We start from the raw sequence: 17192 nt of genomic DNA on the forward strand, positions 1-17192 counted from the left end.
ATTAAAAAAGGAAAAAGAGGGAAATCAAGGATTCAGGGAGTTGGATTCACAGGCATTACATTATCTCCCAGCTGGCAACTTCCATATATCACCCAAAAACTGTTCTTCAAAACAGATTCAGGCAATCCTAGTAATAACACTGAAAGTGGTAGTAAATAATGATATACTGTTGAAGTAATATCCATCATTCCAATGGAATAATTCAAGTACTTTCCCGTTGTACAGGTCCTCAAAATCTTAGGTTCTGTGACCCAAACAATTTTTTTTTTTTTTTGCAGGAAGCAGTCCAGGAAGTTGAATCCAAGCTCTCACATGTGTTAGGCAAGTTCTCTACCACTGAGTCACATTCCTAGCCGAAATGATTCTTTTTTTTTTTTTTTTTTTTTTTATTGTAAACAAATGGGATACATGTTGTTTCTCTGTTTGTACATGGCGTAAAGGCATACCATTTGTGTAATCATAAATTTACATAGAGCAATGTTTGATTCATTCTGTTATTTTTTCCCTTCCCCCCACCACTCCCACCCCTCTTTACCCTCTATACAGTCCTTCCTTCCTCCATACTTGCCCCCTCCCTAACCCTAAGTCTAACCCTTCCCTCCCCCCCATTATGTGTCATCCTCCACTTATCAGCGATATCATTCTTCCTTTGGCTTTTTGAGATCGGCCTATCTCACTTAGCATGATATTCTCCAATTTCATCCATTTGCCTGCAAATGTCATAATTTTATCATTCTTTATGGCTGAGTAATATTCCATTGTATATATATACCACAGTTTCTTTATCCACTCATCAATTGAAGGGCATCTAGGTTGGTTCCACAGTCTGGCTATTGTGAATTGAGCAGCTATGAACATTGATGTGGCTGTATCTCTGTAGTATGCAGATTTTAAGTCCTTTGGGTATAGGCCAAGGAGTGGGATAGCTGGGTCAAATGGTGGTTCCATTCCAAGTTTTCTAAGGAATCTCCACACTGCTTTCCAGAGTGGCTGCTCTAATTTGCAGCCCCACCAGCAGTGTATGAGTGTACCTTTCTCCCCACATCCTCGCCAACACCTGTTGTTGCTCGTATTCTTGATAATCGCCATTCTAATTGGGGTGAGATGGAATCTTAGGGTGGTTTTGATTTGCATTTCTCTTATTACTAGAGATGTTGAACATTTTTCCATATGTTTGTTGATTGCTTGTAGATCTTCTTCTGTGAAGTGTCTATTCATTTCCTTAGCCCATTTGTTGACTGGACTATTTGAATTCTTGGAGTAGAGTTTTTTGAGTTCTTTATAGATTCTGGAGATTAGTGCTCTATCTGAAGTATGATTGGCAAAGATATTCTCCCACTCTGTAGGCTCTTTCTTCGCATTGCTGATGGTTTCCTTTGCTGAGAGAAAGCTTTTTAGTTTGAATCTATCCCAGTGGTTGATTCTAGCTTTTATTTCTTGTGCTATGGGTGTCCTGTTAAGGAAGTCTGGTCCTAGACCAACAAGGTGAAGATTTGGACCTACTTTTTCTTCTATAATCTGCAGGGTCTCTGGTCTGATTCCGAGGTCCTTAATCCATTTTGAGTTTAGTTTCGTGCATGGTGAGAGATATGGGTTTAGTTTCATTCTGTTGCATATGGATTTCCAATTCTCCCAGCACCATTTGTTGAAGAGGCTATCTTTTCTCCATTGCATATTTTTGGCACTTTTGTCTAGTATGAGAAAATTGTATTTATTTGGGTTTGTGTCCGTGTCCTCTATTCTGTACCATTGATCTACCTTTCTATTTTGGTACCAATACCATGCCGTTTTTGTTACTATTGCTTTGTAGTAGAGTTGAAGATCTGGTATTGCAATACCCCCTGTTTCACTCTTCCTGCTAAGGATTGCTTTAGCTATTCTGGGTTTCTTATTCTTCCAGATGAATTTCATAATTGCTTGCTCTATTTCTGTAAGGTACACAATTGGGATTTTAATTGGAATTGCATTGAATTTGTATAGCACTTTAGGTAGTATGGCCATTTTGACAATATTAATTCTTCCTATCCAAGAACATGGAAGATCTTTCCATCTTCTAAGGTGTTCTTTAATTTCTTTCTTTAGTGTTGTATAGTTCTCATTGTAGAGGTCTTTCACCTCTTTTGTGAGATTGATTCCCAAGTATTTTATTTTTTTCGAGGCTATTGTGAATGGGGTAGTTTTCCTAATTTCTCTTTCTGAAGATTCATCACTTATGTATAAAAATGCGTTGGATTTATGGGCATTGATCTTGTAACCTGCTACTTTACTGAATTCACTTATGAGTTCTAAGAGTTTTCTGGTGGAATTTCCAGGTTCCTCTAAATATATAATCATGTCATCAGCGAACAGGGATAGTTTGAGTTCTTCTTTTCCAATTCGTATCCCTTTAATTTCTTTGGTTTGTCTAATTGCTCTGGCCAGAGTCTCAAGAACGATGTTGAATAGAAGTGGTGAAAGAGGGCATCCCTGCCTTGTTCCAGTATTTAGAGGGAATGCTTTCAGTTTTTCACCATTTAGAATGATATTAGCCATGGGCTTAGCATAAATGGCCTTTACAATGTTAAGGAATGTTCCCACTATCCCTATTTTTTCTAGTGTTTTGAGCATGAAGGGGTGCTGTATTTTATCAAATGCTTTTTCTGCATCTATTGAAATAATCATGTGATTCTTGACTTTAAGTCTATTAATATGGTGAATTACGTTTATTGATTTCCTGATGTTGAACCAACCTTGCATCCCTGGGATGAAACCCACTTGATCATGGTGTACTATCTTTTTAATATGTTTTTGTATGCGATTTGCTAAAATTTTGTTGAGAATTTTTGCGTCGATGTTCATTAAGGATATTGGTCTGAAATTTTCTTTCCTTGATGAGTCTCTGTCTGGTTTAGGTATCAGTGTGATATTGGCTTCATAGAATGAGTTTGGGAGGGTTCCCTCCTCTTCTATTTTATGGAATACTTTGAGAAGTATTGGAATGAGCTCTTCCTTAAAGGTTTTGTAGAACTCGGTTGAGAACCCATCTGGTCCCGGACTTTTCTTTGTTGGTAGGCTTTTGATGACTTCTTCTATTTCAGTACTTGAAATTGGTCTATTTAAATTGTTTATGTCCTCTTCATTCAGTTTAGGCAATTCATATGTCTCTAGAAACCTGTTGATGTCTTCGAAATTTTCTATTTTGTTGGAGTATAGATTTTCAAAATAGCTTCTAATTATGTTTTGTATTTCCATCCTGTCTGTTGTGATATTTCCTTGTTCATTCCGAATTTTAGTGATTTGGGTTTTCTCTCGTCTTCTCTTTGTTAGTGTGGCTAAAGGTTTATCAATTTTGTTCATTTTTCGAAGAACCAACTATTTATTTTGTCAATTTTTTGTATTGTTTCTTTTGTTTCAATTTCATTGATTTCAGCTCTGAGTTTAACTATTTCCTGTCTTCTACTACTTTTGGTGCTGTTCTGTTCTTCTTTTTCTAGGGCTTTGAGCTGTAGTGTTAGGTTGTTTATTTGTTGAGTTTTACTTCTTTTATTAAATGCGCTCCATGAAATAAATTTCCCTCTAAGTACTGCTTTCATAGTGTCCCAGAGATTTTGATATGATGTTTCTTTGTTCTCATTTACCTCTAAGAATTTTTTAATTTCCTTCCTAATATCTTCTGTTATCCATTCATCATATAATAGCATATTGTTTAATCTCCAGATGTTGGAATAGTTTCTGTGTTTTATTCTTTCATTTATTTCTAACTTCAATCCATTATGATCTGATAGAATACATGCTAGTGTCTCTATCTTCTTGTATTTGCTAACATTAGCTTTGTGGCATAATGTATGGTCTATTTTAGAGAAGGATCCATGTGCTGCTGAGAAGAAAGTGTATTCACTCTTGGTTGGATGGAATATTCTATAAATGTCCGTTAAGTCTAAATTATTGATTGTGTTGTTGAGATCTATGGTTTCTTTGTTCAATTTTTGTCTGGAAGATCTGTCCAGTGGTGAGAGCGGCGTGTTAAAATCACCTAGTATTATTGTGTTGTGGTCTATTTGGTTTCTGAAATTGAGAAGGATTTGTTTGACATACATAGATGAGCCACTGTTTGGGGCATAGATGTTTATGATTGTTATATCTTGCTGATTTATGCTTCCCTTAAGCAGTATGAAATGACCTTCTTTATCCCTTCTGACTAACTTTGGCTTGAAGTCCACATTATCGGAAATGAGGATGGATACTCCAGCTTTTTTGCTGAGTCCATGTGCATGGTATGTTTTTCCCCATCCTTTCACCTTTAATCTATGGGTATCTTTTTCTATGAGGTGAGTCTCTTGCAGGCAACATATTGTTGGATCTTTCTTTTTAATCCAGTCTGCCAGTCTATGTCTTTTGATTGATGAATTCAGGCCATTAACATTCAGGGTTATTATAGAGATATGATTTGATTTCCCGGTCATTTGGTTCATTTTTAAAATTTTGTTTATTTATTTGTTTGACACAACTTGTTTCCTCCTTTATTTGACAATTCCTTTAGGATAATTCCTCCCTTTGCTGATTTGCTTCTTTGTTTTTCATCTCTTCCTCATGGAATATTTTGTTGAGAATGTTCTGTAATGCTGGCTTTCTTTTTGTAAATTCTTTTAGCTTTTGTTTATCATGGAAGGATTTTATTTCATCGTCAAATTTGAAGGTAAGTTTTGCTGGGTATAAGATTCTTGGTTGGCATCCATTTTCTTTCAGGGCTTGAAAAATGTTGTTCCAGGACCTTCTAGCTTTTAGGGTCTGGATTGAAAAATCTGCTGATATGCGTATTGGTTTCCCCCTGAATGTAATTTGGTTCTTTTCTCTCACAGCCTTTAAAATTCTGTCTTTATTTTGTATGTTAGGTATTTTCATTATAATGTGCCTTGGTGTGGGTCTGTTGTAATTTTGTGTATTTGGAGTCCTGTAAGCCTCTTGAACTTGATTTTCCATTTCATTCTTCAGATTTGGGAAATTTTCTGATATTATTTCATTGAATAGGTTGTTCATTCCTTTGGCTTGTTTCTCTAGGCCTTCCTCAATCCCAATAATTCTTAAATTTGGCCTTTTCATGATATCCCATAGTTCTTGTAGATTCTGTTCATGATTTCTTACCATCTTCTCTGTTTGTTCAACTTTGTTTTCAAGGTTAAATATTTTGTCTTCAATGTCTGAGGTTCTGTCTTCCAGGTGTTCTATCCTATTGGATATGCTTTCTATGGAGTTCTTAATTTGGTTTATTGTTTCCTTCATGTCAAGGATTTCTGTTTGGTTTTTTTTCAATATCTCTAACTCTTTATTGAAATGATCTTTTGCTTCCTGTATTTGCTCTTTTAACTGTCGATTGGTGCGATCATTCAATGCTTGCATTTGCTCTTTCATCTCATCGTTTGCTTCTCTGATCATTTTAATTATGTACATTCTGAACTCCTTTTCTGTCATTTCTTCTGCCATGCTGTCATTGGGTTTTATTGATGTAACATCTAGATTTGTTTGCATCATTTTCTTTCCTTGTTTTCTCATATTGTTCAGGTATCAGTGGACTGCTGAGATATTGCAGATTTCCTCTGTTGATTTACAATGTCCCTGAAGATTTCTATATATATCCCCTCTTAGCCTTCAGTAGGCTGAAGTCTTGGAGGAAGTTGATAATGCGGTGTTCCACAAGGAAGCTGCCTCTCTAGGAGTGGTGGCCTTCAGGTGGGGTATATTCCCTGCTAGTGGGCAGAGGTGCCTCCACTTGTTGACCAATGGTCATCCAAAGGGGACCTAGGCTGTGGGCTGAGGCAAGGCCTGTTTGGGCCTGTGTCTCTGGTTTTACCGTCCTTGTGAGGAAACCTCACCAGGCAGGGAAGACTCACCCAGTGGGGAGGTCTCGCTCGTCAGTTTCCTCCTAGAGGTTCCCCTCAATTTACAGCTACTGCCTGGGCTGGGCTGCCTTCCTCTGCAAAGTTTCCAGGGGCCCGGCCCTACCTCCTGGGCCTGGGAGCCTCACCCTTCACAGATGAATCTCCTTAGGCTGCCCCTCCTCAGAGAATTTGCCCACAGGCCTGGAACCTTCGCTCCGCCCTAAGCCTGTCTCTGTGCGGCTCTTCCACCCAGAAGCCTCCTAGATCCTGGGACCCTGCTCTGCACCTAATCGCCTGGCTGCTTGGCCCCTCCTCTGAGCAGCCACCTGTGGCCCCGAACAATCGCTCTGAGTCCCAGAGACCCGCCACAGGCCTCTTCCTCCAGACAGCCGCCCAGTATGCCGGTGCGGTCACTAGGAGTCCAAGAAACTCACTTCGTGCCTCCTCCTCCCACCAACCACCCATAGCCCGCGGCAATCAATCACTCCGAGTCGAAGTGACCCTCCCCGTTCCTCCTCCTTCTCCAGATAACCCCCCGGGTGTTCAGGAGCAGTCCCTCTGAGTGGCTCTGAATCCACGTGACCTGCTGCACGGGTCCTCTGGGCACCGCCCAGAGCTCAGGTGCGGCCACTCAAGACCAAGCGTCCCACCACGCTTCTCCTCCAGGCAGCCCCCCTGTGTTCAGGAGCTGTCACTTTAAGACCAAACAACTCACCACTCGCCTTCTCCTCTGAGCAGCCGCCTGGAGCGCTAATGCAGTCACTGCGAGTCCAAAGGACCCGCCGCGCTCCTCCTCCTCCTTCTCCTACTCCTCCGGGCAGGCCCCGGGGTTCAGAAGTGGTCAGAGTCCAAACAGCTCGCCACGCAGCCCCTTCTCTGGCAACCGCCTGTAGCTCTGGTGTAGTCACCCGAATCCAAGCGGCCACGCTCCTCCTCCTAGTCCTCAGGGCAGGCCCCGGTGTTCAGAAGCGTCGTTCTGATTCCAAACAGCTCGCCGCGCAGCTTCTCCTCTGGCAACCGCCTGTAGCTCTGGCGCAGTCTCTCCGAATCCAAATGGCCACGCTCCTCTCCTCCTCCTCAGGGCAGGCCCCGGTGTCCTGAGTCCACACAGTTCTCCTCGCCACTCTTCCCCTGGGCAGCCGCCGGAGCCCCAGTGGCTGCTCCGAGTCCCAGCGCTGTGCCGAGCGGCCTCCTTTACGGCGCTCCCAGCTGTCCGCGTTCACTGCTCCAGCGGGGGGAGGGGAGTCTCGCCGGCAGTTCTACTTCACAAAGTTTCCTGCGTTCCGGGACCCCCGTCCTATCCGGGATGCCCCCCCAGGGGGTGAGAGTCACCCGGCTGCTTTGAGTTGGTCCCAAGCGTCTCAATATCTCCTCTTTTGAATCCTGAGTCCTGGAGCAACATGAAATGCAGCCACCCTCTAGGCCGCCATCTTGAAAACCCCAAATGATTCTTAATAAGAACAAGGCAAGTCATTTAGTTTATTACAGGACTTCTCTGACTTCCACTTTAGATAGAAAAGATTGCTTTCCAAGAGGAGAAAGGAAATTAATATTTCCAAACTTACCTGATCACAGAACCTTCTTTACATGCAACACCTTATAAGACTAATATTCCAAAGTTGATATTTTAGGAAAAATATAATAATGTACTTCTCTTGATATTTCTGATAAATTTGCTTCGTATCTCATTAACTAATCAAATAAGGGTAACAGCCATGGTAGGACTAATTGTAAAATTCTTGAATATTCTTAATTCCACCTGACTCCCAATACATTTAGCTGCTCTGTTTATGATGCAATAGTTATATCTGCATCCAGTTAAATTTCTTTGTATCAGCTTTCTTGTTGGTAGTGAAACACAAAGTAAGCAAACATCCTTACTTTTGCTTTTCAATTTAGAGTTCCTTCTTCTGAGCTTTGCACAAGTCCTCTTTAAAGCTGATGACTTGGTCACAAGATAAAGATGGAGAAACATAAGTTTCATAAACTTGCAGCTCATCAAAGCATGGCTTCCGGAAGGCATAAGAATCATCACAGCAGTGACCCACACCAGCATTGACAGGCTCAACCTCGTGTCTTCTGCACAGAGCTCCAAGAATAAGCTTTGCCTTTTCCAGAAGGGAATTAAAATAAGAGTGATGAGGTTTATGGTTATTACTTTTTTTGACCATAGAACATAAGATTACATTTATTATGTATTCAGACTGGTACCAGAATCCGAGTCTAAAATGAATATATCAAAGGTCTTTAACTCAAACAATCATGGACACCAAGCATGTAATGTAAGAATGTAATGTAAGTCAGCTTTCAGTTGCTTTAACAAAACACCTGACATAAACACTTAAAGAGAGAAAGAACTCTCTCCAATCAGAATGGCAATGATCAAGAATACAAGCAACAATAACTGTTGGTGAGGTCATGGATAAAAAAGTATGCTTGTACATTGTTTGTGGGACTGCATATTAATAAACCACTCTGGAAAGCAATATAGTGATTCCTCAAAAAACTAGGGATGGAACCATCATATAACCCAGCTATCTCACTTCTTAGTATTTTTCTGAAGGATCTAAAATCAGTACACTACAGTGATACAGCCACATCCATGATGATAGCAGCACAATTCACAATAGCTAAATTATGAAATCAACCCATGTGCCTGTCAATAGATAGATGGATTAAGAAATTATGGTATATATGTACAATGGAGTTCTACTTAGCCATTAAAATGAATGACATTATGGTATCTGCTGATAAATGGATAGAAATGGAGAATATCAGGCTAAGTGAAATTAGTCAAACTCAGAAACCCAAAGGTCAAATGCTTTCTCTCTGTGCAGAAGCTAGAGTAAAATAAAGACAGGGGAAAGAATAGGTTAACATAAATAACCAATTAAATATAAATTAATGGGTGAGTGAAAGGAAGTCTAATAGAGGAAGGAGAATGGGAGACTGAGGGCGACAGGAAGAAAAAGAGGATGGAAACGGGGGCGGAGGGGGGGAAATTACATTTAAGTATTTTCAAATTCTAGTTTCTGCTAGTTCCACCTGGATTTCACTTTGGGGAAAACAGAAGAGTGCCAGGTGCAGCCTTATCCTTATCTTTGTTCTTCCTCCTCCTGTCATCTTCAAGTTGAGTTCACTTTGACCCCATCTTCAGGTCTACCCAGTAGACTTGATAGACCAGTGCTGACTGGAGCAGGAATTTCTTACGTTTCATCAAATTAGAAGCAAGCCTCAAGTCAACACTACCTCTGACTTAACTCACATGTAAGATTGGTAGCTGCAGTTCTCAAGAAGCTCAAATCCAATGTCTTCACACTTTTTATAATTGGACATTTGTAACCAACCACGGAACTTGGCACATAGTAGATGCTCTATGCATATTTGTTGGCTGAATAACGAAAGAACTTGGGAATCCTATGTCTGTGTTTTCTTGACAGTTTTAGAACTGCCACCTTGCCTTGCTCCCAGATTGTTTTGGGATACCCATACTTACCTGTATGCTGTCTAGAAGACTGTTTGTTGCTCCCACAGAGTATACTGACTACCCAAATTCTCTGTCCCTTACATATGTAAGGACGAAATAATTAAGATCAATAAACATTGACATTTAATGTATGGTTTATTCATTTTAGAAGTAACCAAAGAGATTGCCCCAAACTAGACTTTAGGAAAACACAAGTCTAATCAGAAGAATTCCTCAAGGTAGGCATGATTCAACAATAAAAATATTGTTTTAAAAAGAAGGCAGGGCTACATAATATTTTTTCAATCTACAATTGAGATAAGGATACTTTATCAAAATAAAGACCAAGTTAGTGTAGAGGATGTGATCCACCATTCACAAAGAGTAGAAAAAGCTATTACCAAATAAGAATTCAGGACAGTTAGGACAATACTGCTAGAGACCCAGGAGCTAAATCTCAGAGACGTAAGCATTCTGTCCCTGAAGGAATTTTCTCCATTGTGAGGAAGAAATAATTTGTCATGCATCACTATAGTCTGAAGGAAATATCCCTCAAGACCACCACTGCTTTTCCTTTGATTCTATTTGCACTATTAGTCATATCATAATTCAGCCTCTCAAGTATTTTCATTCCGGGAAAAGGATAGCCGAGTTGCACCAGTTATTCCTAAAATTGACAAGACATTGCTCATTATAATTGAACACATTTGGGTTCTCAAAAATTTAATATTTGTGAGTATGATTAGAATGAGTTAGTCTCAAAGACTATTTTGAAATTGCTGACAAAATCAGTTCAGTCTTAAAAATCCAAACAATAGGCCCTGGGATATGATCCAGGGAAAAACCTTGTGAATCTAATATCCCCAAAGTTAGGGAGGTGACAGTTTTACCCTGCTGATATTTGAAGAGAATTAGCATTAGCTTACCTGCAAGAATTTCCCCTGAGAAAAGAATTACGAGGCTCCATTGACAGTTTATGGATGTCCACAGAAGTGAGATGAATTGCTGGGGGTTAGAGATCAGAACTTTCAAGAGCAGGCAGACATAACGTCACTGATGTACTTACAGAGTCCTCAATACAGACAAACTGTTGCTCGTCACGTTGTGGGCAGCATCTGGAGGCCGCAGCTGCCATCTCCTTCGTGAACACAACCAACTCTTGAGCAGATAGTTGTGGGGCTTTCTTAGTGTAAAGGATTATGAGCCTAAAAAAGCAATGTGCTCTTACTGGCAATGGTTACACATGGAAACATCAATTCGACAGTTTTCCCCAATACCTGATATTATCTCTGATTTAGGAGAAATAAGATATTAAACTAGACAATTATATCCCTTTTGTCAAATGGACAACTGGCAAATTGAATATACCTGAAGGTCTCTTCCTCCCTCATACACTGCTCTACTCGAAACCACCTTTTTTCTGCTCATCAAGGACACTGTGACAACTAACTTGAATAACTGTGAAATCATACCTAGAGTAAAGAGCTTCCAAGACAAATATATGCAGACAGCTTTAGTGTTCGTCCGCCATGTGGGGAAATAGGGGCTACAGTAACCATTAGGAATCAGACCCTGTTTCCAAGGGACTCACACCCTAGTGAGGGAGATGGACAAGGACATTCAATGTGTGGAGAGTACCGAGTACTGTAGGTTCTGTCAAGACAAGCAAGAAATTAAAAAGAAGAGGCCCAATTCTATTGAAAATAAAGGAAAAATGATCCTCTCTTCCTTTTTCTTAGAGTATTTACTATAGATCTCTTTATTTTGTATTCTGTCTTTTTTAAAAAAATTTTATTATTTATTTATTTTAATTAAAAATCATAAATTTACATAGGGCAATCTTGTTTGATTCATTCTGTTATTTTTTCCCTTCCCCCCCACCCCTCCCACCCCTCTTTTCCCTCTATACAGTCCTTCTTTCCTCCATTCTTATCACCCTCCTTATTCCTAACCCTAAACCTAACCCTAACCCTAACGCTAACCCCTCCAACCCCCCATTATATGTCCTCATCCACTTATCAGCGAGATCATTTGTCCTTTAGTTTTTTGAGATTGGCTTATCTCACTTAGCTAAGATCAAGTGTATTCTGTCTTTGAAACTCATGCAATGTTTTTAAAACTAGAAACAGCTTTTTCCAACCTTATGATCCAGAAAGGTCTTTCTTAGGGACCCAGAAGCCATCTGTTTGGAATGCAAATATGGGAGATACACCCCTACCTCCATGTTTTTGTGGGAAGGTGGGAGCCTTGCTCCAAGTTGCAAAACTACCTCCTCTCTTAAAGATACAAGAAGTTAAGAAGTTTATTTTTGTTGTTGTTGTTCTGTTGTCATTTTTGTTTTTGTTTTATCTCTGGATGAAGTCACATAGTTATCACAAATGGTCACCTCAATTATCAGATAAAGTTAAGATGGACTGTGTGTGACCCAATGGTGCTGTCAAGTCCTCTCACTTGAAGACTAGTTATTGTTTATAAGAAAACATGTATGCAATGAGTTGTGTCTGCATGAGTGTATTAAGGACATGAGATTTCTTTCTGTCATTGCAATCTCTCTGTGGATGGCCTGGGATGCACATCATATTTCCATTTAATATTTATTCAATAAAAAACCCACTAGTTTATTTTTCTGCTACCTTTGAAGAGAGGTTTTCTGGGTTGGGAGATGTTGTTTTTAATTATATTTCACAACAGTACACAAAAGATGGCATCTAATCCCATCCTAGGGAACTTGGGCAGGTGGCCCTGAGGAATTGACTTCTGAGCTGAGATCTGACAAGGACTCTCAGAGAGCCAGGTGAAGAGGAATGAAAGTCATGAAGTCACCAACTGTAATTTGGTTTGTTTTTATTTGATTGGAGGTTTGGGGGAAAAGTGCAAGACAGAGAGATGTAGGAGAGGAAGAAAACTTAGTTACACAATCGATCAGATTTACATTATTTTAAAGATATTTTTGTTACTTTATAAAGAATGGATCGGGGATGGGCAAGAGGCAAAGTGAGGGAATGGAATTCCAAATTCTTACATTGCAGGTAAAAGAAAACCAGGGCCTGAATTAGGAGAGTGGTGTTTAGAATAAAAAAAAACATGGAAAGAGATTTTAAGAGACTCTACTCTACGTAACTAGATGCTGAAGACAACACAGAATTAGAATCAATTACTATATCTACAGTAAAATGGAGTTGGAGAAGAGTGTAGTTTATATAACATCCAATGAAACCAACAGTCTAATCATGTGGTTATCAGAGAGGAGCCCTAGACCACAAGTATCAGCATTCCTGGGAATTTGAGAGAAATGCAAATTCTCAGACCCACCCCAGACTTACTGAATCAGAAACTCTGTGTTTTAACACGTCTTTTTATATTTTCACATATCCTAAAGCTTGAGAACCACAATCTAATCCTTAGGTTGAGCATTAGCAACTGAACACCATATAAAAAGAAAAGTAATAAACCAAAAAATTATTTCTAAGTGAGCCAGAAGACATTTTGTGATCCATTATTTTGGACACTTGATTTAAGCTCAGTATTATGAGACACTATATCAAACTATCAAACTGAAGTTTTCTTCAATACTTTACTTCTTAATAGACTATTACAGTAAGATCTTAAAGATTCCTAAAAATTGGCTTTTGTTTTGTGACAACTTAATCTTTGAAATACAGCGGAATTTACCAGGCTTTCTGTACACAAAAGGGGTGTATGTTCCCTCCGGCAAATAACTGATAACATTTATTTCTTGGTGGTGACAAAAATAATTAAATTTGCTTGATGAACCTGGCTTGAAACTGACAAAGGGACCCTAGATTAGATTTCTGTTGCAGCCTGAACTCAAAATCACTGGCAAAACCCCAAACTAAACATTCAAATGTAAGGAAGAGACTCCTGTGAGATTTCAAGGGGACAGTAGGCCCTGCCTTGTTCCCTAACCTCTGGACATTGACTGGCATCTGGAGACCTGGCCTGGAAAGCAATGTAGAAATACCCAAAATTTTATAGTTATCTGTCTTAACAAAGCAAAGGACAGGTTCTTTCTATGTAATTTTTATTTGTACAAATTAATTATATATAATAGTGGGCTTCATTGTGGGACAACTCAAACATGCGTATAATGTACTTTGATCAATTTCACTCTCCAGTATATGCCCTTACCTCCCGCTACTCTTTCCCCATGATTCCCTTTCTCTCTCCTATTGCATTCGCTTCTATTTTTCCTCAACCTGTGAGATTTTTAGGGTTGGCTGCAAATCTTGGCAATTGGCAATTCTCAGTATCAAGAACAAATACAATTTTTAAAAAATTAAAAAAAAAAAAAACAAACAAAACAAAGAATTAACTAAGCAGGGCGTGGTGGCACATGCCTATAATCCCAGAGGCTTCAGGAAGCTGAGGCAGGAGAATCACAAGTTCAAAGCCAGCCTCAGAAATGCAAGGTGCTAGGCAACTCAGTGAGACTCTGTCTCTAAATAAAATACAAAATAGGGCTGGAGATGTGGCTCAGTGGTTGAGTGCCCCTGAGTTCAATCCCAGTATCACAAAAAGAAAAAAAAAAAAAAAAAAACCAGAAAAGAAAAAGAAAAAAGAATTAACTAAAGGTCACTAATAAGCACAAACCTGAATCTCTTAGAGGCATACCTGTCATGGAAGTTACTATGGCCTAATTTCTCATATAAATAACAGTAAGTTTTTACATGATCACGGCTTTCCTGTACCACTCGTTGGAACATCTCTTTCTGAAAAATAGAGATAATCATTTATAATGATTATAATAATAATTATAATATTTAATAATATTATAAATATAATATTTATAATAATGTTTATCTATTGGTTGCAAACATTTATCTTCAGCTGAGATTGCAAAAGCAATCTCAAAAAAATATATAACATAAATATTTTCCTAAACCCAGAGCCTCATTAATGAGTTCACAAACCTTAAAATTCATATCTTATTAAAAGGAAATCACCATGTATTTTGTGGCAAAGATATGGGACAACAAGATTGGCATCTGGATTCCCTTGATGTAAACCCATTTGTGGGTTTAACTAGAATGTTATACAAGCACAAGGCAAATTATTCATCATGTCAAAGAGAGAAACGCAGAGGAAGTTGATAAATTTAAGTTTGGTCTGTGCCTGTATGTCTATTGGTTATTTTAATAATATAGCCTTTTTACAAAAGCAGCACAGATACATATATATACATACAGAAATACACATATGTGTTAAGAAGTCATGGTTTAATAAATAAGTCATGCTCAAGTTGTGAACATGCCGTAAGTACACATCAAAGTGAATTAGACGGAATTTTCAGAGGCAATGGCAAATTCAGTGAATTCTTGAACCATGAAAATGAGATTCTAGTGAGAAGATACAGATTCTGCAGGCTGAACTCTTTAGTAGGAACATTGATCATCTTTACTAGTCAAATCTAATCTACCTTATTCTAAAAGAAGTGATTGTTATAGTAATAAATCCACGCAATGTGCAAGCAGTTGACCTTGATTTTATTCTTAGCACTGTCTTTACTACCTTTGTGATACCAGGCAAATCATTTGAATCTTCTGAAATCAGTACTCTTGTTATGGTTTAGATATGTGTGAGACAATGCAAGAAAGTTTAGAGGTGAAATGGTTGGGTTTTGAGAGTTTTAATCTAATCAGTGCCTTAATCCTCTAATATATATTAACTGGGTGGTAACTGTAGACAGGTAGGGAGTGGTTAGAGGAGGTGGGTCATTGGGGGTTGTGCCCTTAGGGGTTATATTTTGTCCATGGAGAGGGGAGCTTTCTCTTTCTGCTTTCTTGTGGTGCCATGTCCTGAAAAGTTTTCCTCCACCACACCCTTCTGTCATGATGTTCTTTCTCACCTTGGGCCCAGAGCAACACAGTCAGCTATCTATAGATTGAGACCTTTGAAACCATGGGCCCCAAAATAAATGTTTCCTCTTCTAATTGTTTTTGTCAGGTCTTTTAGTCTCAGCAGGAAAAAGTTGACTAAAACAACTCTCCTTTATACAATGTGCTTGGTAATGTAGGCATTACCTATCATGCCAGGCTACAGGGGCATATATTTACGATCAAATAGTTGTAAGCTTTACTTGTAAAGCTGTTTTGTAAATTCCAAATATCCATGCTCCTGAAAGTTGCTAAGTATAGTGATTACTGTGAAAACCAAGCAAGGATGCTATGAGCTGCTTCCCTCAGGAGGCTAAATCATCCTCCCTGTGCTTTGGAGAACAGAGAAGTCTCAGGTGTACCTGCTTGAGGCCAGAGAGGACAAGACAGGCCTTTGCACCCTCAACCCTAGACCTCTGCAAGTGTGTAAGCCATTGATCAGAATAACAAAAGACAGAACCACCTGGGCCATGGTAAACCAAAGATAACTCATGCACCGACGAAAGTTTGTTAGGCCACCAGCTTTTCTATATCAAATGCACAAGAGCTCTACCTGTGAACAGTAAGGTTTCTGGCCTGGAAAGGGAACATTTTCTAGAACTGCTTAAGCAGTAACCTCCCCATACACAAATGGGCTGTACTCTCAAGCTACCTGCTACTGTGCTAGGCACCATGCTGTAGTCACTTAAAAGAGGAGTTTTGGGGAGGTTTTGGGAAACAGTCTGTAATAAGGTAAGATGTTACAGCCTTGGTTTCTAAGGAAATCCTATTTCTTGTCTAGTGCTTGCAATTAGCTAGAACAATTATAATTATCTTACAAAAATGTGGCACTACTAACAGCACTGGAATTTTTGCTATGTTTGTAATCACTTATGAGAAACACATTTTTAAAAAGAAAGGAATTTACCGTGTGACTATAGCATTCCAAAGGGTTTTCCAATTTACAACACTTTTCCAGTAAATTTTTATATTTTGCTTCCACTCTTAAAATCACTGGAACTGCCAACTCCGGATGTCTTCTTGAATATTCATAGAGAAACCTGTATCATGTGAAATAAATTGGAAGATAATAAATTCAGAGGCCATGAATTTACTTAAAAAAATTAGAGTTATGAAGTTTAACTAACCATCAGTCATTTAGAAACCTTGGGAAGGTGGCAGAGAAATTTTATTTTGAAATCAGAAAACCGAATCAATAAAATAACATGACATTTCACAAAGTAATGAATGGCAGATTCAGAACTTAATTCTAAAACGTACTTGTTCACTGGTAGCTTCTGGTTCTAAGTCTCTACTTCCTTTCACTGAAAATTAATTTCAAGTGTTTGGGTGAGAAGACATTTTCCCCTGTAATCTTTGAGGCTTTTTTTTTTTTTCCCCCAAAGAGAGTACTCTTTAGGTGTTGAATCACTATCTTCCCCTATTTTTCAAAGAAGCCTTTAAGTGCAAACAGTTTATTCATAATCTACACATTCATCTCATTCACAAAAACAAAATTGGATTTTAGAATATTTTCAAAGGAATTACAGAATTATGAAGGAGCTTTTGAAGTTACCTTCTCCAACCACCTCAAACCCTGGGAAATCCAGTGATTTTTTTAACCTACCATCCACAGCTTATGTGTGTCAAAGCTGGCATGGAACTCAGGTCTCTTAACTCAGAAGTCCTTATGCTTTTTCACTAGGACCTGTGCCTATTGATTTTTCAGTACCAAATTCTACTTTAGGAATTTGTAATGGGTACATTCAGATAATGGCATTTAATTTTATTAATCAATATCAAATATAATTGTGGAAATACAACTGAGGTCATTTTATAATAAACTTTAAAGAAAACTTAAATTCCCTATTGTTTCCCAAAGTGACTTTGAAAATATTTCAATTACACAGCAATATCATCTTGATACTATGCATTGAAATCAGTTTGCTTTATGCACAAATTAACATGTATCTCTGAATGGACATCAAAAAGGTTAAT

The 17192-nt window shown here is 38.7% G+C and overlaps 1 protein-coding gene across 1 annotated transcript in view; it reads right to left on the bottom strand.

Annotated features, from left to right (window-relative positions):
• LOC306669816 (alpha-fetoprotein-like) overlaps nt 1–17192 on the bottom strand; it is a 55199-nt gene that overhangs the window by 17703 nt on the left and 20304 nt on the right. The window contains 5 exon segments of the mRNA XM_079153969.1: nt 7737–7750; nt 7754–7963; nt 10388–10526; nt 13954–14051; nt 16123–16255. Coding sequence (XP_079010095.1) covers nt 7737–7750; nt 7754–7963; nt 10388–10526; nt 13954–14051; nt 16123–16255 — 594 coding nt within the window.

The sequence above is a fragment of the Sciurus vulgaris genome (genome assembly GCF_902686455.1).
Source record: "Sciurus vulgaris genome assembly, chromosome: 9".
Classification (NCBI taxonomy): Eukaryota; Metazoa; Chordata; class Mammalia; order Rodentia; family Sciuridae; genus Sciurus; species Sciurus vulgaris.